General features: G+C 41.2%; 1 protein-coding gene across 1 annotated transcript in view; it reads left to right on the forward strand.

The window, feature by feature from the left end:
* Positions 1-2,637: 2,637 nt before the first annotated feature.
* The window catches only part of plcl1 (phospholipase C like 1), a 112,034-nt gene continuing 93,048 nt past the window's right edge, over positions 2,638-21,623 (forward strand). Inside the window, exon 1 of the mRNA XM_017706539.2 lies at positions 2,638-3,558. Within this exon, the coding sequence (XP_017562028.1) occupies positions 3,379-3,558 (180 nt within the window). The 5' untranslated portion in view covers positions 2,638-3,378. The remainder of the gene's footprint in view (positions 3,559-21,623) is intronic.

A 21,623-nucleotide genomic window follows, 5' to 3' on the forward strand; every position in this document is an offset into this window, starting at 1 on the left:
GGCATGACACACTTTTAAAGTATTAAGCCATGAAAGCTTTTTTTTTTTTTTTAAAGAAAACAATTCCGATTATCTCTGTAATAACCTTGGCGGTCCACCTGAGGTCACTGTTCGCAGTGTCTCAGCAAAAAAAAAAACAAAAAAAAACATGCTGTATGATCTCAGGATAATAAATGGTCAGCTTTCTGACACATTTATGAATTCACTTCATCATAGGTACACTATGAGATATGATCTGTAATGAATGATATATGTTTTATAAACTATCTGGTTACCTACACTATAAAAGTAGTGAGTACAGTGCATACAGTGATTAGAGTACAGTTCTTTGAAAAGCTGACAATGGTGGGAACAAACAGAGAAGACCATTCAAAACAGCTGATTAGTGCTGTTTTCACTAAGGCCACGACCGACTGCCAAATGAATGAGCCAAAACTGTTTGTGTCTGTAGACATAAAAAAAGAATGTGAGAAAATAGATATTAATCAGGCATGAAAACACAACAGGCAGGTGACACACATACAGTGAAAAACATCCACCCCTGATTTATTTCAATTCCTGTTAAAACGAACATCATGTACAAGTTATTCAGTTTTTCAGCACCAGAAAAAAAGCAGAAAACATATTTAACATTTGGACATTTGCATGGCCAGTACATTACTCTGTGAGCACCAGCAACTTCTTTGTTTTGAATCACATATTTTCCGTCTGTCTTCCTGACAGCTATGCATTTGGTTAGACCCACAGCGGTGAGTTGTCCTCTCACAGTGAAAAGATGGACAGAAACGCCTGTAATTTTTCAGATTTTCTCCTCTCTTTCAAGGATTAAAGCTTTACTGTTTATCTGATGGTGGCAATTTTGGTGGTCTAGCAGCTCTTTCATAATATTTTTCTGAAGTCCAACTATATTTTCCTTTGATTTCCCCCTTACTTGTGCAAGTGGACTGTCTTATATCTGATCTCCTCAGAAAGATGAATTCTGAGGATGAAATTTGGTCTCGGATTGACTTTTTGCATAGCATGTGATGCTTGACTGAAAGTGTGCATGTGTGGGCAAAATAAAATATGGGAGGAAAGTTCAGGCCTGTTTTATGCTGTAAGCATATTTCACCCCTCCTTAAGTAGTTAACACACATGCAATATCTTACACCAAGTCACTACTTTCGGTGGGCACTCAAGCCAAAGCAGATATCTGTTTCTAACACACTCCCTCCTCCTGTTGTTGTAGCTCTTACCCAAGGTCTTTTTGCATGTTTCTAAACCGAGCGAGTCTGAACTTTGCGTCCTGCGTGCTTAGAGCTTGTCACCTTGTTCCACCATGTCATGTAAAAACAAGAGCACCAAACCAAGAATGTTGCATATATTCAAAGTGTTCATGCCACATGCACACAGCGCTCTATAACAATATCAGAATAGCACAGTGATGCTAGTGACTATCCACAGAAAGGTGTGAGAGTTCAGGGAACTGTGCTAATAACATTCGGGCTGTGCCTACATTCCACAGCCAGCCTAAACCTTCACCTGCTCTCACCTCGTCTACTGGGCTTTGACTGTGTTCTTTCAGAAATTACTGTGTAGATTTATTAGCCTAATCCACCCGACTCACCTGCACTGTGTGTTTTCTCTAATACCTGACTTAGTTCAAGAACGACTTCATGATAAGTTAATGACAGATGTCAGGGTTGGCGATGGAGGATGTCACATGTGTGGAGCTAAGTGGAAGAAACAAACAAACAAAGCCAACGAAAACAAACCAAAACAAACAAACAAAAAAAAAAAGCTGACCTATAGTTGTTTAGCTTCGCCCACTCACATTGAAGTTATAAGGAGTGTTTCAACCTAGATTGTTTTTTGAATGAGTCACAATAAAAGGCATTTACACTTGTGAGTCTTACAGACACAATTTTTGACACAACTTTGTTATGGTTAAATTGTAATGCAAATATGAATTATGAGTTTTTTGGTATATACATCCACACAAACATTATAAAAGGACAAAATAAAACAGAAAATAGGATAAGGGCCCTTTAAATAGCACATAAAGATAAGCCTCTCTGGTGTATAGCATCAACAAAATTTCAAGAGTAAACAATTAACTCAGTTCTCACACTACTTTCCCAGTAAAACTTCTGGCTTGGCCAAAGTCACTGACAAGATTTAAAAAATGTTGCAAATTCTGGTTAACCGGAGTGTTAGAGGGAACAATGCTTCACTGTGGCAGATGCTGTTACACGGACTGCAAACGACCGTTTGCCGTCGTTTATCATAGTTATCACCAACGCCGGGCTGAGGAGGTGCTTGCTGACCATATTCGGTTTTAAGAGAAATACTGTAGCATGTAAAGTGGAAAAGACTGAAATAAAACTCTACTTTTTGAGCACCGAAACTCGTATGTGGAAAAACTTCGTTCGTTTATCTTGTAAAACAGCTGCTTCTCCTCAGTACTGAGCTCCATTTTCATGAACGCGTTTAAACCCCGCCCCTCAGAACGCCAGCTCTGAGATTTGCATATGAGACTTCTCGGAACTTGGATTCAATTGGCCAAAGAAGGCGTCACTCAATGGGTTTGGGGCGGGGCATGGCTGCATTTTGAGGCGGTGCTACTGTCACTGTTGTGTTTTCTCGTTTCTTGTCGGCTCGGGCGCGTGTTGAAAAGTCACCCAGTTTCCGCGTCAGCGCTGGTGTCCGGCGGTCACACACAGGAGCAGCACTTCACCACACAGCACCGTCAGCTCTCACCGGCTGAGGTGACTGGGGAAGAGAAGAATGGTCTGGAGAGCGTTGTTGGTCTGGACGCCTGGTCTCGCAGTGCCCGGCTCTCCGAAAGAGTGTTCTTCAACTTTGCCTCGCGTGTTTAACAGCTAACAGGCTCTGTTTTGCTGCTGTGACCAGCGCGGGTCTAGTTTCTTTCTGACAGCAGCATCTCTCTCTCTCTTCTGGTTTAGGCTGCGTGAGAGGAGACTTGTTGCACGCCGAACCGAGGGCTGTTCTCGGGAGATTGTGAAAGCTTTAAACTCGCTTTTAATGTTTTGAACTCGCTATTAAACACAGAATTAGCTTGGTTTTCATTCGTCCGCGCTGCCTGAGCCCGTTGTGTCAGTATGCTCGAGGGAGGAGGACGTGTGGAAGACTGTTCTCACTCCGACCGCCTCTCAGCTCAGTTAAGGAAACTGAACTAAGTCATTAGCGAAGAAAAGCCTCTTCCAGCAGGTCTTGATCTTGGGATGATCTGGAGCCTCAGATTCCCTCCTAAATCCGTGCCTGGTTGGTGGAGGACGCCAGTCTGAGCGCCACGCCGCCTACAAGTTAACTGTGATCGCAGAAGAAAAGCCAGAAAGTTGGTTTTATTCTGAGGTATAGAGGCCTAGACTGTCCGTGATGTCTGACAGGGAGTGCGTTGGGGACGGTGTCTGTGGGGACGGAGCTCCGGACCTGGTGCCGCCCAGAATGAGCCGAGGAGGAAGGAGGAGTGGAGTGATTCTCCAGGGAGAGAGAGACCCGGAGACAGCGCTCCTGGAGACAGCCAAGGCAGCGCCCAGGAGAAGCAGCATCATCAAGGTAGAGGCAGGGGGGAGGGGGCTCCCGGAGGAGTAAATATGAGCATAATAATGTGAATTTTAATATTCATGCAAGATCTATGAGCCCATTTCATAATACACCCCCAATATCCACCGATTCGAGGGAGATTCTGGTAGGCTGTTAAGGGTCATCCGGTACCAAAATGCCCTTAAATAAACTCATTGACCTCTTTAAGAGATTCAGATGATGCTTACCATGCGTTTCTTCTTGACTCAGTAAATCTAAATGCTGTAAATAGTCCACTTAAGTTACAATATCCTAATCATAGGGGGAATTGGCTAAAATAATGGCTTTATCATTTGTAACCTAAATAATAAAATGCATGTCTCCCATTACCATGTAGCGCTGTTCAGTGTGCTTTAACACAGTGTATCTTACATAGAGCAGAATAGGGTAGAATAGGGGTATGTAATAGAATAATGATGATAGCTCTATTACACTATTATAGAATTGGGTATGAAAAGGTATGTTCCATAATCAAATAGGATAGAATAGTAATATGTTGTAGAATGTGAGTGTGTCCCATAAAAGAGTAGAACAGGATTCTATTCTATTCTATTCTATTCTATTCTATTCTGATGGTCCATAATAACTGCATTTACCTTATTTGATACATTGATAGTCTACAAAATGCTCTTCACAGAACACAGCAGTAAAAGCTGGTCGGCTGTGTGCAACAGGCACACCTGGGACTTAACTGTGTGATGACTAAGTGATTTCTTCAGCGAATTATCTTACTTCATCAAATGACTGACATTTGTGCAACATCCTATGATAGGATCACACAAAAAAAATGAAGCCGTGCCACACCCTGTTGAATTTTGATATTGTCTCAGAAATGTTTCACATCACCTTTCTCCAACAGTGCCATACTGATGAGGAAACATATGGATTCATAAATCCATATGCCAATGTTAAAGGTCAGCGAGGCAGTTATGTGTATGTAAATGAACAGTTCTCACTGCAGCAGAGTAGTCATGCGTCAAGTAACAGGATCATGAAGGATCGTGAAGTTCCAGCTGATTCCAGGCACTCGTTCCCTTAATGCGGATACTCTTCCTGAAACAGTTAATGAGTAATGCCTACGTCCCATGTCTTGCATCTATGCCAGTATTATCATATTTATCATATTCTATTTGTCATATTATCATATTTATTTGACAGCAGCTTTCTACTGTTAGATTATTTAAAGTTTGCTTTATGGTACTTCCAATCATTTTCCCTTCTGTTTTGCAAATTGTTGCTGTCATATTAAAACCTGTGTATATGTGTGTTTTTAAAAGCCATTTAAAAACGCCAGATGCAATTTATGTAAATGTTGAAATGTGTGAACATTTCATTATGAAAGCACCAATAAAAATGGTCCGCAAATATTTGGAATAAATCCTTCCGTTTAAATGAGTCTGCCTATAAAGCTCTCATTTCTTACACAAGGTTATTTGTGACAGCAACAGTGTTTATGGTGAACAAGAAGTCAAAAGTGATCTTTTCAAAAAGAAAACAAAAAAAAAAACCTTGAATGTACCTTGCACAACTCTCAGCCTGCTGAGCTTGTGTAGAGGTGCTACGATTCACATTTCAATATACATTCTGAATTCAATAGAAACAGTTTACGCTGTGCTAGATTTTATGCTATGAAAAATATTTGTGATATTAGACAATCCATCCATCCATTTTCCAAGCCGCTTCTCCGTCAGGGTCACGGGGTGGTGCTGGAGCCTATCCCAGCAGTCTTTGGGCAGAAGGCAGGATACACCCTGGACAGGTCGCCAGTCCATCGCAGGATATTAGACAGTCTAACATAAATTGAATTTCCACCATGAAAGTGAGAAGAAAACATCTACCATTTATACAGTCATGTATTTAAATTTATTTGTGTGTTGAGAAAATAGCTCGTTTGTGGTAACTATGTGTTCAGGACACTGTAACGAAGAACCTGTTAAGACAACTCAAAATTTAATGATGCATGAAGGATTTTGAGTTTTCTCAACAGCTACTTTTATAGTCTTCTTTACTGATGTTCATTTGTTTTAACTAACTTAGATATGTTCATCTCAAAATCATCTCCTAAAACTCAAATCAAGCCCCAGTCTGCTGTGTATAGATAAGCAGTTTTATCCACTACACTATTCCAGCTGTAATCTAAAGATCAGAATTTAAAATGACTTTATTTCAAAATGATGACTGCATTTCAGAATTATGTGTCCAATTTCTATCCCATGTCTTAATGGCCAAATAAACACATTCTATCCATTTATGTTTTAGAAGGCTCACTGATTGGTGGTGTTGGGGCTCATTAATAAGTGGCGCTAATAAAAAGAGGGGAAAATCAGAGGCAGGACAAAACTCAGCAACGGCTAAGAGTGCTAACACACTGCAAACACATTTGATCTCGGCTTTCTCTCTAACACCAGTCACTTCACTGCGCTCTCAAATATCCTTTTTAGAATCAGTTAGCTCAAACTAGCCCTGTGATGCGGTGTGTGGCATATTTGGCCTGAGATCTATCTTTAGGCTGTAGTTCGTGTGTGGCTACAGGAGTAGTGGCTAGATACACTACATTAGCTTAGCCAAAATGCTACCAAGCACCACAGAACAGGAGCAATTTAGGCTTTCTGTCAGTCGGACCTCAGACGCTAGATCTTTGCTGTCTCAAACATTATTTTTCTTCAAATCACATGTACTTGCAGAATTCAGAGTTAAGCCTGTGCTGTGGTGTGTGGCACTATTTGGTTCGGTAACTGGCTTGCTAAGCTAAAATTAAGCTACAGATCTGAATGCCACTGAACAGGAACATGCTACCCCTTGAACTTCACACCCTCAGATTTGAATCAGTATAAATATGTGTTGGTGCTTTAGTTAGCCAGAATGGAACGTGCTCTGTGGTGGGCAGAGCTATTATCATGCTAGCTAAACTACTGCTAATTAGCTCCTCGCTTCTAGTTAGAAACAGTGTTCAGCATTTATCAATTGTTAGATAGCCAGAGCTCATGTTGTGCTAATAAGTGTTCCGGGGAAAGACATCTAACACTACATTAGTTACCTCTGTATCATGATTAGACTGAAAGCCATTCTCTGTAAGAGCGACTGAGTTTCCCTAAATGTAATGTAGGCTGAGGTCCTTTTTAAACGAATAGAATTTAAACTTAAACTCAAATATTTTTCATCATGTTGCCTTGATAATTTGAGTTATCTCAAGCATTTTCTGTCTTCACAATGCAGGCATGGGTCTTGGCAACTGGACTCTGACCAAAAGAGTTTTTGCATGTCTTACTTTACTTCAATATAGAAGAATAGAAAAATGTATCACATCCTGGTCCGATAACCACAATACATATCGTATTGTGAAATGATATGTATCGTCACACCTTGCTTATACAAACTTTGTAGAGAGCATTCTTCAGTGCTCAATGGAAAGGAGCACGTCTTTTCTGTCTTCCACTCAGAAGCTAAGTCTTCACATGCCTGACAGAGTCTGTCTGAGACTAGGGGCAGGCAGGAAACGACACTGGTTAATTGACAGATGGCAAAGAGGATGATGATGTCAGTGACAGGCACGGGGAAGCTGAAAGGGAGGGCAGCATTCATGTGACTTGTCCAAGCTTGGGCCTTGGGTCGCCCTGTTCTAGATCCAGTGTATGAGTAATGCCCAGCCCAAGCCAAAGAGCCCAGCCCTTCTCAGATGGCATCCAGAGGCAGTATTGTTTCTGTGGTCAGGGATGCTTCCCTAGCAAATGATGGCACAGGCCAAAGCATTTCCCTACAGGCTTAAGCAGTGTTGAAAGATCCTTTGAAGCTGTATGCTTTTTCTGAATTTCTTGTTAGAGGTCACCTGACCTGTTGCTTGATAAAATCACCAGTATGTATGCAAAGGTGAATGCATGAGCACACATGACTAGGAACAAAATAGATCCCATCTTTTGCCTGTGACCATGAGGATATATCGTCCTTGTATCCTTGAGAAAGGTATTTTGACTGAACAGCTTCAGTCCCAGTCACAGTTGTGCAAAGGTATAATTGAATGTTGCCCTAGAAAAGCATGATATCTCCTGTGAGCATAGAACAGATAATAACAACCGATTGATTTGTGCTCTCTTTGCCCTTGTTAAGGGTGGCCAAAGTCACCAGGATTAAAGTGCTGTATATCTGCTCTCAACTCTAATGTGGCCTTAGCTTTAGTGCAGTGATTTAAGTGTCATTGTGGTCCCTTATATCACCACAGTAGATTGGACGAGGCTTCAGTGACCTGCTTTCCTAAATCACATGTTTGCAAATCTTACAGAAGTATACAGTAGTAATTTTTGCTTGTCCTGTATGAACTGTATGAAAAGGAACAATGAAATCACAACAATGTATAAGCTATATTGTGCATTGAATTGAGTAATACAGAAAGGGCAGAACCCAGAAACTCTGTGCAGTGTATCTAGCTCAAATGAGATTCTGGGAGCAAGCTCTTTCCATTGGTGGCAACAAAACACACTGATATTCCAAACCCTTCAAATTCTCAGAAACATTTATCTTTTCAATAATAGAAAAAGTTTCTTTGAATTGATGTTCCTGCCCACAATCAGACTCTGCAGTGTTGACTAGTAACACATACATAGTAACACAGCGCTCAAATGTTTTTGCTCAGGATGCTTGAAAAAATACCTTAGCCAATTTTTACCATATGTGAATATATGGCAGCTGAATTTGCATCCAAGTTTAATCTAAAAATGTTGGATAAAAAAAAAATCTAAAATGGAAGAAAACTGTGTCTCTTGTATTCAGATGTCTGAGTGAGGGAGTGAAATAGAGCAAATGATCAATCAAGATGTTATCAAGCTCCTGCCTGACACTCAAAAGAGAATATGAACATGGAACATTTCAGACCACCATATGGGTGAGTGGTTGGCCATAGTGATATAGAAAGAGGTGTTGTGACTGGCAAACTGACAAAAGTGTCAGTACAGTTAGCTTTGACATTGATAGCCATGGCTATTAGCTAACTTGTTGTTGACCAGCTAGCTAATGTTATGGGTTACCTGCGTAAATTACCAGACATATAAGGAGTATATTGCTTAATTCCTGCAGAGTGGGTTAGTAGGGTAGTTAGGTATATGTAGGTAAAGTTAACAGTAGCTATGAAGGTTGAAAAATGTTTCATAAGAAAATGTTTCAGGGCACATAAATCAAAACAAACACAAACATAAAAACTTGTAGAAAGTTATCAGAGCTGTTGGAGGGACACTTTCTGACTTTAAATTAGTTCAGAAAACAAAATTGGTGAGGGCCTAGTATGCAGCCTTGAGGGACACCTAGCTGCAGAGAGGTGTCTGAAAGGACGGTGCACAAACAGCAGTAATGGGTCTGCCAGTCTCTGACTGAAACTCTGTATTGTGTATTTAGACTAGCATACCAGCTTTTTAGTTTTCCTAAATTAATTGCTTTAAAATATGTTCCTCATGCACACATGCATGCACATTTCCCATTCCGGACACAGATAATTGCACATGCAGTCTCTGTTCTTCTCTTCCTTCTGTTGTTGTTTCATATAAGGAAAAGAACAAGCATCAATCAGTGAACCTAATTTTAGTCAAAACAAAATTGAGGAGAGAGACGGCAAACAAATTGATTTTTGTCAAGAGGAGATGAAACGTGTTTTCAAAACATTTGATGTAACTGGTCCATTTTTTTTTATTCTGTTCTGACATAACGTTATTTCTTATTAAAATTATGCTTCTTTTTGAAAGTGTTTCCCACCAAGTTTATCTTTTTTTTGCCACTAAGTTCTGAAAAGGAGAAGTGAAAAGTGTTATCTTCCATCAGCCCTTTCTTGTTGTTTTCACACTCTGTTCTCAGTCCTGGACAATGACTGTTTACAAAATGCTACTGGCTTCAGGTCAAGAATAATGACAATGTAACTGCTGTGATAGTTTGTGTCTCTTTGCAGTTGCAAGAGCTTTTGTGTTGTGTTGTGTTGTGTTGTGTTATGTGTGTGTGTGTGCCCGTGTGCTGCAGGCTGGGTGTTGGCAAGGGCCAAAGTAACACTTCTGTCCTTTAGTGTCACTCAGCTACTGGTGCCACAGCGTACAGACTGATGTCCTTGGTTACTCACACGAACACTCACTGACGCACCATGCTCTTCTCAGCCATCCTGATGGCATGGCAATCTGAGAGAAAGAGTGAATTATATGTGTGAAACATCACTGTGCGGCTATGTTGTGCGGCAGGCCGTGGTTCAGAAACGTTAACCATTGCCTGTAAGAGGAAGTGGAACCAGGCATGTGCGAATAGATGCAAATGCTGACGTTTTCATAGTTTTCTTTGTGTGTTTTGACCTGTAGCTCTGGCTTGCTGTGTTTCCTGCACTCTCTTACCTCATTAGTGCCTTTCTTTTTGCTGTTTTTCTTTGTTTTTACTCTCTCTGCCTTGCCATGTTTTGCAAAGCGTTTTGCAGTCTGGACAAGAGTTTTGCATTGTATTGTAGAACTATTTGTACCGAAGCCTTTGTGAGGAATGGAGCCCAGACCAGATTGTACACACACGTGTGCACACACACCAATAGGCTAATGATCTCACAGCCTGGTTTGAGCTTTATAGCAAACCAGGCAGCCAGAGGTTTTTTTCTATCTGTTTGAGCTGTCCCTTTGTTAATGTCAGTAGTCATTTGAAAGATTGCAATGTCAGTGCTATGTGATTTCGGCTTCTATGAGGTTTTTGCATTCTTTCCCACAGTGATTCTTCCTTTGGCTTACTGTTACATGAACGCTGAACATTTGAAAAACATCTGACAGTTTCACGGTGCTTGTAAAACAAACAGTATAAAAAATGTAATAACTTTTGCGCAGTCCACATTTTATGTTTGTTTTTTCCACTGTTGTCAAAATCAGCAAGTAAACTGCATTAAAATGTGTTTTCTGTAGAGGATGTATAATTTCACTTTTGCAAACAACTGTATATCTTAAGACATATTTAGACTAAGGATGTGCATTATGACTAATTTTTTATATTGTGTGTATTTGTAAGAGTTAATCTATATGTATCTGGTTAACCACAAGTAAGAAAAAAAGGGAAAAATCTGACTTTAGGGCTGTAGGATTGCAATTTTAGGCATTAGCACTGGTGTTCAGAGGTTAAGACCTGTATACATTTAAAACGTTTTATTATTCAAACGTAACCAAATAAACAGACAAGTTTTCATGTCAGATGAGTAACTGACTCTTTGGATGAGCTAAGAAGCCAACACTACAGTTAATCGATACTGTTGGGTGCTGATAAACACTCATCTTCTACACAATGTCACCAAGATGACACCAAGCATGGCTGCTGTGTTGCGAGCTCCCTCAACTGCTGTTCATTTTTTGTTAGTTTTGTTTTTATTTGTAACTAGTTTTGCACTAAATGTTGCCAGCACCTTCATTTACACAGGAAAACACTTTTGGAAATCAGATCGTCAGTCACTCATCAGATACCGGACTTTGAGTTCCTGAACGCAGATCCATTGTTTGGGAACGTGGGCTGACCGGCCGAGGAAACGCCACAGATGCTGGAAAAGAGGCAGGGGAGCCGACGTGCTGGTCAGGCTGAGACGGCATGCTAATGGCCCCCCACTCCCCAGCATACTACTGGCAAATGTGTAGTCCCTGGACAACAAAATCAGTGAACTCAGGGCACAAATCTCTTTCCAGCGAGAAAACGGTACTGCTGTATAATCTGCCTCACAGAGACCTGGCTATCAGTGCAGATTCCCAAAGAGGCCATTGAACCCATGGGCTTCTCTGTGCACCGGGCGGACAGAACAAAGGACCTCTCCGGAAAGAGCAAAGGGGGATTTGTATATTTCATGATCAACAATGCTTGGTGTGATCAGAGGTAGGCACACTTCATTGAGTCTTTCTGCTCCATGGACCTGGAATATCTAATCATCTCATGCAGACCGCTGTGGCTGCCTAGAGAGATTTAAGGACTTACTGTCACTGCCATGTTCATCCCACCACAGGCTGATACAGACCTGGCGCTTGGGAAACTGTACGAGACTGTTAACAGGCAGGAGACTATGTGCCCAGAGGCTGCCTCCATTGTTGTTGGGGACTTCAACAAAGCAAACTTTACGGAAGTCGCTCTGAAGTACTTCCAACATATCTCATGTAGCACACGAAGATCATACACGCTAGACCACTGCTACTCCCTCTTCTGTGAGGCGTACAAAGCCCTCCACCGACCTCCGTTTGGCAAATCGAATCATCTCTCCATTTTGCTCCTGCCCACCTATAGGCAGAAGCTGAAATGGGCACCGCCCACCATCAGAGAGGTCTTCCGCTGGTCGGACCAATCAGATTCAGCACTTCAGGACTGTTTTGTTGACACAGATTGGGAGATGTTACGCGAGGCGTTAAACAATCATTAGAAAGGGTTCATCAGAAAGTGTATAGAGGATGTTGTACTGACAAAAAAAAGTTTGTATTTACCCGAATCAGAAGCCATGGCTCAACTGTGAGGTCTGTACTGCTCTGAGCGTGTGTACTGCTGCTTTTAAGTCAGGAAACAGGCATGAGTATAAAAAAGCCACCTATGCTCTCTGTAAGACCATAAAAGCAGCCAAACACGAGTACAGGGCTAAAGTGGAGTCACAGTTCAACACCACCAACACAAGAAGCCTGTGGGAGGGGCTGAACACAATAACGGAGTTTAAGAAGGAAACTTCTTAAACATCAGCGCTGCACTTCCAGATGAGCTGAATGTTTTCTACGCCCGTTTCGAGGCAAATCACGCCACGTACGTGGAAAGAATCTCTGCCCCCGCTACCACTGAGCCAACACTCCGCTCCATCTCCATGGCTAACGTGCAGAGCCTTCAAGCACGTTAACATCCGCAAGGCCGCTGGACCTGATGGGATCCCTGCACGTGCTCTCAAAGCCTGTGCTCATCAGCTGGCAGGAGTGTTTACAGACATTTTAAACCTCTTTCTTTCACTCCCAGTTGTTCCCTCGTGCTTCAAACTGGCGACCATTGTGCCAGTTCCAAAGTCAGCCAGGGTTACTCTACAATACTCTAAATGGCTGGCACCCAATTGTTATCTGCTCCTCACTACCTGTAACCCTGGACCCACTGCACTTTGCTTACAGACAGAATAGATCCACTGTTGACACAATAGCCCACAATAGCTACACACTGCCCTCTCCCATCTGGACAAAAAGAACACGTATGTGAAAATGCTGTTTATGGACTACAGCTCAGCATTCAACACCATTGTGCCTTCAAGGCTTGACATTAAGCTTCAGGATCTGGGTTTGAACAGTTCTTTGTGCAGCTAGATCCTGAACTTCCTGACGCCAGGTGGTAAAGATCACCTCCTCACTGATCCTTAACACCAGAGCTCCTCAGGGCTGTGAGCTCAGCCCTCTCTTGTACTCCCTGTACACCCATGATTGCTCAGCCAGACACAGCTCCAATGTCATCATCAAATTTGCAGATGACACCACAGTTGTTGGCCTGATCTCCAATGACAGCGAGCAGGCCTACAGAGAAGTGGTCAGCTTTCTGACACTCTGGTGCAGGAGAACAACCTCTCTCTCATGTGTCAACAAGACCAAGGGAACTCATAGTGGACTTCAGGAAGCAAGAGAGACTGCACACCCCATCACCATCAATGGAGCCACTGTAGAGAGTGTCAGCAGCTTTAAGTTCCTCTGTGTTCACATCTCAGAGAAACTGATATGGAGCAAACACACCACACAGGTGTTAAAGAAGGCACAACAGTGCCTCTTCCACCTCAGTCAGCTGAAGAGGTTTGGCATGAACCCCTGCATCGTCAGAACATTCTAGACATGTACTGTGGAGAACATTCTAACAGGCTCCATAGCTCCTGGTGTGGAAACTGCACTACCATTGAGCAGAAAGCTCTGCAGAGGGTGGTGCGGACAGCCCAGCACATCACTGGTGTTGCCCTTTACATTGTGTGTAAATTTCATGAAGAATGGACCCAATCAAATGACCTACAATGATTTGGAAAAAAGTCTGGTTCCACTGACTTACATTAAAAGTAAAGTAGGTTTTTTCCTTCTCCTGTAAAGTTACCATTTTGGAGATATGAGGTATTTTTCCAACAACAGCACTATGATTCATCCAATAACATTGCGAAAATTGTGACCAGAAACAAAAAAAAGTAAGAACAGCAGGTGATGTATGATTAGATGCCACAGCGGCTGCTTCATGTTAAAGCACACATTTTGTAGTAGTGTAATATAGTGCACTTACTTACTAGTACAAAAAAAACCCCTTACTTTCTACAGTGCTGTGAAAATTAAAAAAATGTGTATTTCCTTGAATTGTTGGCATGTATATTTTCTCCTTGTAATGAAAATTTGCTGAATACTCAAATGGCTACCCAAGCACTCACCAGGTAGTACTATGGGTTGCCAGAAGCAGGATTAAGAAATGCTGATTTAGACCAATTACGGAGAGCTTGTAAACAACATCAACAACCAGTTTATAGTTTAAAGTAGCCGATTGGAAGTCAGCCAATTCTAATTTAAAAAATTATTATTTTTTGTCCCCTTCAAATCCTCAGCCTTTTTTTTAGAAATATGATTGTTTTTCTGGTGTTCTTTGTCCATCACAACTTACCCAAAAAAGAAAAATTGTGATACCTTGGATATTTTATGATATTTGTTTTTGCTATATAACTGCCCATGGCTTGGACACCAAATAGCATGGATAATTTATTTAGAGATGAATTAAAAAACAGAGAGACTGGGGGGTGGGGTGGGAAAAGAGCTTTAACTGCATATGATTTCCTGTTTAGTAACACCCTACTCGCAGCTGATGATGTGCATGTCTGGTGCAAGCGCTCACATTGCTGCACTGCTTAATCTACCTGAAAGTCTGTTATTGTAAGGGCCCTGCTGGGGTCACCAAAGGGAAGACTCATCTAAACAAACAGAAGGGAAGAGTGCTAGAAGAGAAGAGACAGCATAGTCAACTCAGGACTTAAAGCAACTCTGAGAAGTTTAAAGTAGGGTGTGGATAGGGGGCAGGAAGTTCATTGTAGCAAAGAGAAGACTGCAAAAAACGAAAGGTGAAAGAATGAGATCACAGATGGCCTGCTTGAGGGAGGAGAGTAGAGATGGAAAGTTCATAGATTGTAGGTTTTGTCATCTTCAGTGCACATTTTACCTGTGGCTGGAGCTTAGAATGAACCAGATGAACCTCTGGCAAAGCAAGGCCTGGAGGAAAGCGACCACACACACGGGCTCACAAATCCAAGGTGCCTGCACATTAAAATCTAATCCATACTTATTTTTGTTATCTCACTGTGCCTTCCTGCTGACAACATCAACAACAAAGTCAGCAGCTCTTCCTAAACTCCAGCGTAATGATCGCTAGGTTTAAGCTGTCATCTCCTAAGTCTGCTGGGCTTGGCCGCTCCAGTCTGTAGTTTGTCAGAGCCTTTTCCCAGCACTGCCAGGCCTGGCACACACTGGGTAAGCACCTTGGGTCTGTCTCTTACATAGCTACAGCCATGGTCTTCAAACACTCCTGTGGCTTTATCATGCAGTGGACCGTAATGTTTAAGGGATGATTTGGCCAAAAATCTAATGCGCACATTTTTACCCTTTTTGACATGTTTAGTGTTCAAAGATTGCTACTTTACTTTTGCACTGGAGCTACAAGAATGTAGCTAACAAGTAATGGAAGCTTAGCCATGAGTTTAGTGCTGTAGAAAATGTGGGCCTTTGCTTTAATCTGTACATGAGTTACTCAAGTGTAATTTTTAAATTAAATAAATAAAAAACTAAAAGCTAGGGAGTGCAAATACACTGGGGAAGAGAACAGCTTAAGTTTCTTCAGTGATAAATGTGTCTGATGGAAGATATATGTGGATCTGCAGGATGTGGTTGTTTAAAAGATAAAGGGCCCATATCACCAAGTTTCCTATACATATTTAAAGTAATATGTAAACATTGTTAAACACTGTTAAATGTGCCATTTCTCATATACTCAGTTCATATAGTCCATATATGGAAAAATGGCCTGTTTTGAATGTATTTCTTCCGTGATCTCATTAACATGTGTATAATATGTACATATGCACATATAACTGCAAAATTATTGGGATACCTATACATTACATCTGAAGAAGCTTTTATGACATCCAACTCCAAATCCATAGGCAGTAATATGGAGTTGTTCCCCCATCTGCAGCTATAACAGTTTCCACTCTTCTGGGAAGCTTTCTACCTAGATTTTGAAGCATGTCTGTGGGAGTTTTTACCCATTCATCCGGAAGAGCCTTTGTGAGGTCAGACTCTGATGTTAGACGAGAGGGCCTGGCTCACAGTCTCTGTTTTAGTTAATCCCAGAGGTGTTTGATGAGGTTGAGGTCAGGACTCCCCAACCATGCCTTAATAGTCCTTGCTTTGTGCACTGGGGCTCAGATATGCTGGAACAGAAAGAGCCTTTCCCTAACTGTTCCCCAAGTTGAAAGCACACAGTTTTCCAAAGTGTCTTGTCTGCTGAAGCATTAAGATTTCCCTCACTGGAACTAAGGGGCCTAGGCCAGCCACTGAAAAACAACCCCATAGCATTATCCCTCCTCCAGTAAACTTTACAGTTGGCACAATGAAGTCAGGCAGGTAATGTTCTCCTGGCGTTTGCCACACCAAAACTGGTCCATCAGACTGCCAGAAAGAGTAGCATGATTTATCACTACACAGACTTTTCCAGTGGTTCAGAGTCCAGCAGCAGCGTGTTGTACACCACTCCATCCAATGCTTGGCATTGTGTTTGGTGATATAAGGCTTGCATGCAGCTGCTCAGCCATGGAAACCCATGCCACGAAGCTCCCGGTGCACAGTTTTTGTTCTGATGTTAGTGCCAGAAGAGGTTTAAACTTATGATTGCATGGCTAGGTGCTTGATTTCATACACCTGTGGCTTAATGGGACTGAATGAAACACCTGAATTCAATGATTAAGAGATGTGTTATAATACTTTTGTCCATATAGTGTATATCCACCTATTCAGTCTATAGCAGTTTAGGCCAACCATTGGGCAGCCAATCAGAACAGATATCATTTATCTTATATTGGTCTTAAAGGTACAGTAACAAACATAGCCTGCCAATTTGCTAATAAAAAGAGGTTGGAAAATGGTCATGTAAAAATGAATTATGCCCATTATTGATACATAAAGCTATGCAATAGACCTCAGGGGAAAAAAAAATAAAATGTAGCAAAATTGGGAGATATTTTTCTTACCTCAACATTGGTTGTATATACCAAACATAGCAAAAAACAAGGCATTTCAAACTGATATGTCTAAGAATCTTTTTTGGAAGCCATTAGACTTGCTGTCTTGTCTGTAAACCACTGTAAATCAACTGTTTTTGTACAATCAAGCCATTTTAAACATATAAAAATGTAAAGCATGTACACAGCATACATAAGTCAGCGCATACTTGCCCCAAACTGCATTGTGTTGTGTTAAATAATCTGAAATAGACTTGCTTACGTGGTTTCTAGAGCTGGCAGCGAACTTGAAATGATGAAAGAACTAAAATAAATCAAACTGTCTTTGAATTGCTGCAAGTGTACTTGCAGTTACGCAGGCAACAATGTGACATCATGTTGACCAGTCGGTGTCACAGGCAGGTTTCATAACAAAAAACACAGTAATTAGGAGTTCGGTTCAGTAAGCGGCACACGCTGCACCAGAAAAACTCAAACCTTTGGGTTGTTTTGAGCAAGAAGACATTGTTTTGTATCCAAACGTCATTTTGGTTTGAATTCCCTGCCTGCTTAAGGCTTTAACATGTTCTATATCTATAAGGACTGATCCTGTCTTATGGATTAGGGCTTAGGGCCTTCTGACTGATTTTGATTAACCATGGGGTAGGAAAAAATAACAAACAAAAAAAAACAAACGAAATTAATGTGGGGCTGTAGTTTTTTTTAAAGCACTTTATTTACAGATTTTTGTTTGACAGACAAGATAAGAACCCCCCCCCCCCCCCCCCCCCACCCCCGGGCCATACATATGCATGAACATAAAGGTGTATATAAAATGTAATATAAATAAACATAAGGTGTATCACTTGTATCTATGTATAATACTGTTACATACGCATATCCATACATATACATAATCATACAGCGAGACGAAAAAACAAAACAAAAAAATACAAACAAAATGAAGTAAAATACAATAAAATACAATAAAGGTGATCTGCACACATGATAAATGCACACTGTTTCTGACCTGTATCATTCTGGACCAGGGACTATACTAAATTACTAATATCCTACCCTAATTTATGCATCCCTGAATCTCGTTGGCTCATGCATATGTACAGAAAAATCACAGCAGAGATATATCAGACAAGGGATATACTATAAGTAAATTCGACAAAAGGAGCCCAGGTTTTGATAAATTTAACACGGCTTCAGATTCGATTATATTTCATCTTCTCCAGTGGAATCATTGCAAGTACTTCTCTGACCCATTGTTTGAATGAGGGGGGGTTCACTGATTTCCACCCCCAGAGAATCAGTCTCTGGGCCAGCAATGTGGCAAAACCTATAGCATTTGTCTGAAGGGCAGTAAATTGTTCTTCTAATGGAGAGACCCCAAAAACCAAAATTGCGGGGTTAGGATCCACTGTCCCCCCACTTATATAGGAGACTGCTTCAAAGATCTTGTCCCAGAAATTAGTAAACAAATTGCATGACCAGAACATATGACTGTAACGGCAGGGAGCAAAGAGGTGGACGCGTATGCGGAGATAAACAAAATTTGTTATGGACAAATCCAGGGTCATGGTCAAAGACAGTCCCGGTTCATGTAGCCAACACGGATAGTTTTGGGTACAAAAAATTACATGACGCAATAAACACAGACTGAAATCTACAATGGAGAAACAGACCAAACAAATCAAACAGCATGAGCATACAACCAAACAATTCAAACAAAGACCAGCACCAGACTAAGGAAAACACAGGGCTACATACAAGAGGGCTAACAAGGGTTCACAAGACACAGGTGGAAAACACAGGTGGGAACATTCAGAGGCGGAGTAACCAAACAAGGGGCTGGACTGGGATCAAAACAAAAAGCACATGGATTAGACCAAAACACAACATGAACACATGGACAAAACTGGGAGGGGCCAATCGTGACAATGACCTAGTGTAGCTGGACTGTGATAGCATCTTGGACACCCAGGATTGGTTCCAGGGAAAATTATGGCCAGTTTTGCATTTGAATAATGAAGTCTATGAATAATTTTAAACTGACTGAGTCCATGTCTAATGCAGGGAGAGGTGGTATGGGTGCGTTTTAGGCTGCGTTGCCAGGTTTCCTCAGAGAGCGCGATTTCCAAGTCCCATGCATGTTTCACAGCCCGACTGATCTCCCGAATTGATTGATTTATTTTAGATACTGTCCCTTTTCCTTAGGGATCTAATTCCAAGATGAAGTCTTTAGCATTTTTGGGTGGTGTGAAAGGGAATGGGAGGTGTTTTGTTGCAAAACTACACACCTAAAGACATCTAAAAAAGTGGCTCTTTGGGATATTATGGTTTCTCTGCAGTGTATCAAAGGAGGCATATGTACCTTACATATATAAGTCACCAAAGAATATTAGTCCATTCCTGTGCCATAATTTGAAGGCAGTGTCTGTTTGAGATGGAGGAAACAAGTGATTGTCTATTAACGGGAGAAAAACAATTGCTTGATTAAAATCTTGTGCTTTCTGAATTGGAACCATATTTTAAGAGAGTTCCTAGTGACCGGGCCCACATTTTATAGACTTAAACTAACAGGCAAGGCACAACTTAAGAGAGAAATAAGGGAAAGCTGTGAATTGTGTGCAAGTTCCATAGTAGCTCATGTTGGACCTTGGTTATATTCACACACCAAGATCCATAGCTCAGCTTGGAGATGTTGGCAGGCCAGCAGTAGAATAGAAAGTTAGGCAAGCCCAGGCCCCCTTTGCATCTGGGCATCTCTAAGTAGTTTCTTTTAATGCATGGATTGGAGTTGCTCCAGATAAATGTAGTGATGTAGTTATGTAGAGTGTTGAACCAGGACTTAGTTAACAGAATTGGGATCATCTGAAATAAATACAAGAATCGTGGCAGTACTGTCATTTTACCTATGTTTACTCGGCCCGCAAACGTAATGGGAAGCCGTGATCATCTTTGCAAATCCTGCTTAGTATGCTCTAAAAGTGTTTAAAAATTGTGGTCATAAAGGTCTTTGTATAGTTGTGTGACATTGATACCCAAATACGTGAAAGAGTGGCATTTTAATTTAAAAGGTAATTCACTACAGTCAATGGATGCTGCCTGTTGATTTATGGGGAAAAGTATACTCTTTGAAAAATTTAATTTGGAGCCTGATAGTCTTCCAAATAGTTGTAATGTATCTATGAGCTTGGGAATGGATTATAATGGGTAAGATATAAACAATTAAAGATCATCTACATATAGCGATAACTTATGTGTTGTTTGGTTCCTATTGACACCTGCTATGTTCTGCTGGTTTCTCAATGCTATAGCCAGTGGTTCAGTAGCAAGGTTGAATAAAAATGGGGAGAGGCTACACCCCTGTCAAGTCCCTCTATGAAGTGGAAAGTAATCTGATCTAATAGAATTTGTGCGAACTGTGGCTGTTGGTGAGGAATACAGAATTTTGAACCTTGTAGTGAAAGATGGACTGAACCCGAATTTATCTAGCACCGTGAACAAATAATTCCATTCGACCCGGTCGAAGTCTTTCTCTGCGTCTAATGAAAGTAGGACCTCTGACTGACAGGACATCTCAGGAGAGTGGAGTATATTGAGCAGTCATTGCATATTGTAGAATGGCAGCCTACCTGGAATAAAGCCCGTTTGGCCGGGGTCAACAATCTTGGGTATTATGTTTTCGAGACGGTGTGACAACACCTTTGTGAGGATTTTGTAGTCACAGCATAAGAGACTAATAGGGCGATATGAGCCGCAATCCAGTGGATCTTTATCTTTCTTTAGTAAAACTGTGATTGTCACTTAGGTCATTGTAAGAGGCAACTTCTTTATTGGGATCATTTCCTTAAATAATGTGGAGAGAAAGCGTGCTAGTTTGGAAGAGAATGCTCTATAAAATTCTATGGGGAAATTCTTTGGAACTCCCAAACCACTAAGGAATGTTTGAATGTCTGTTGTATCAGCATCTGTTTGCTAACATAACAAAGTCGGTAGTAAACGTTCTTCTCCATGCACTTTGAGCCGTTTAATGTTAATCTTCCATAGTGGAAGCTAGAAAAAACACGGTGGCACTTCACGTTTCTTGGAGGAGGCTTGTCTTAGGCTTTTCCAGCTTGGTAGCACCATGTGACTTAACCTAGTGGGTGGAATTGGAAATGATTAAAAAAATAATAATAATAAAAAAAGATTAGCTTATAAAAAGTTGCATAGCTTAAAAACAGTGATAGCCATCTTGAAGCCTGAATTTTGTCTGTATATTTGTCAGTATTGTCCAAATAACAGTATGGCATGCAGTATTAGAACCCACACTGGCAAGTCTGAGATTTCTTATCTTGGAGCTACAAGATGATGATTTTGGCCTTGTAGCTCCAGTGGAAAACTGAAGAAGCAAACCTCGGACACCAAACACGTCCTAGCTAATTATCTGCAATTGGGACAAAGGGAACATTGTATACATTTAGTTTTTTGCCAAACTATCACTTTAAGTGATTCGCTCATGTAAAGGGCAAGTCGGAGCCTCGCATAAAGGGAGGAATGTAATCTCCCTGTCTGAGTGCAGTGACATCACTGCAGCTTGCCATGGAAATCCCTGGCTCGACAACAGACTGCCATGGCAACCGACTCGTCACCCCCACCCAAAAGTTCAGCAGCAAGTAAGAGCTGTGCTTTAGCATGGCATGAGGAAAGGCTGAGCTAATTCTGCACTCTTTCTCTTTGTTTTTACTCCAAGGACGTTGTAAGAGGAGCAGATGTCGTGGATGGCAAGAGGTTTAGTTTGGGAGGAATTAATGCAGGAACTCTTAAGCGCTATAGCACT

This window comes from Pygocentrus nattereri, chromosome 6 (genome assembly GCF_015220715.1).
Source record: "Pygocentrus nattereri isolate fPygNat1 chromosome 6, fPygNat1.pri, whole genome shotgun sequence".
In the NCBI taxonomy this organism is placed as follows: Eukaryota; Metazoa; Chordata; class Actinopteri; order Characiformes; family Serrasalmidae; genus Pygocentrus; species Pygocentrus nattereri.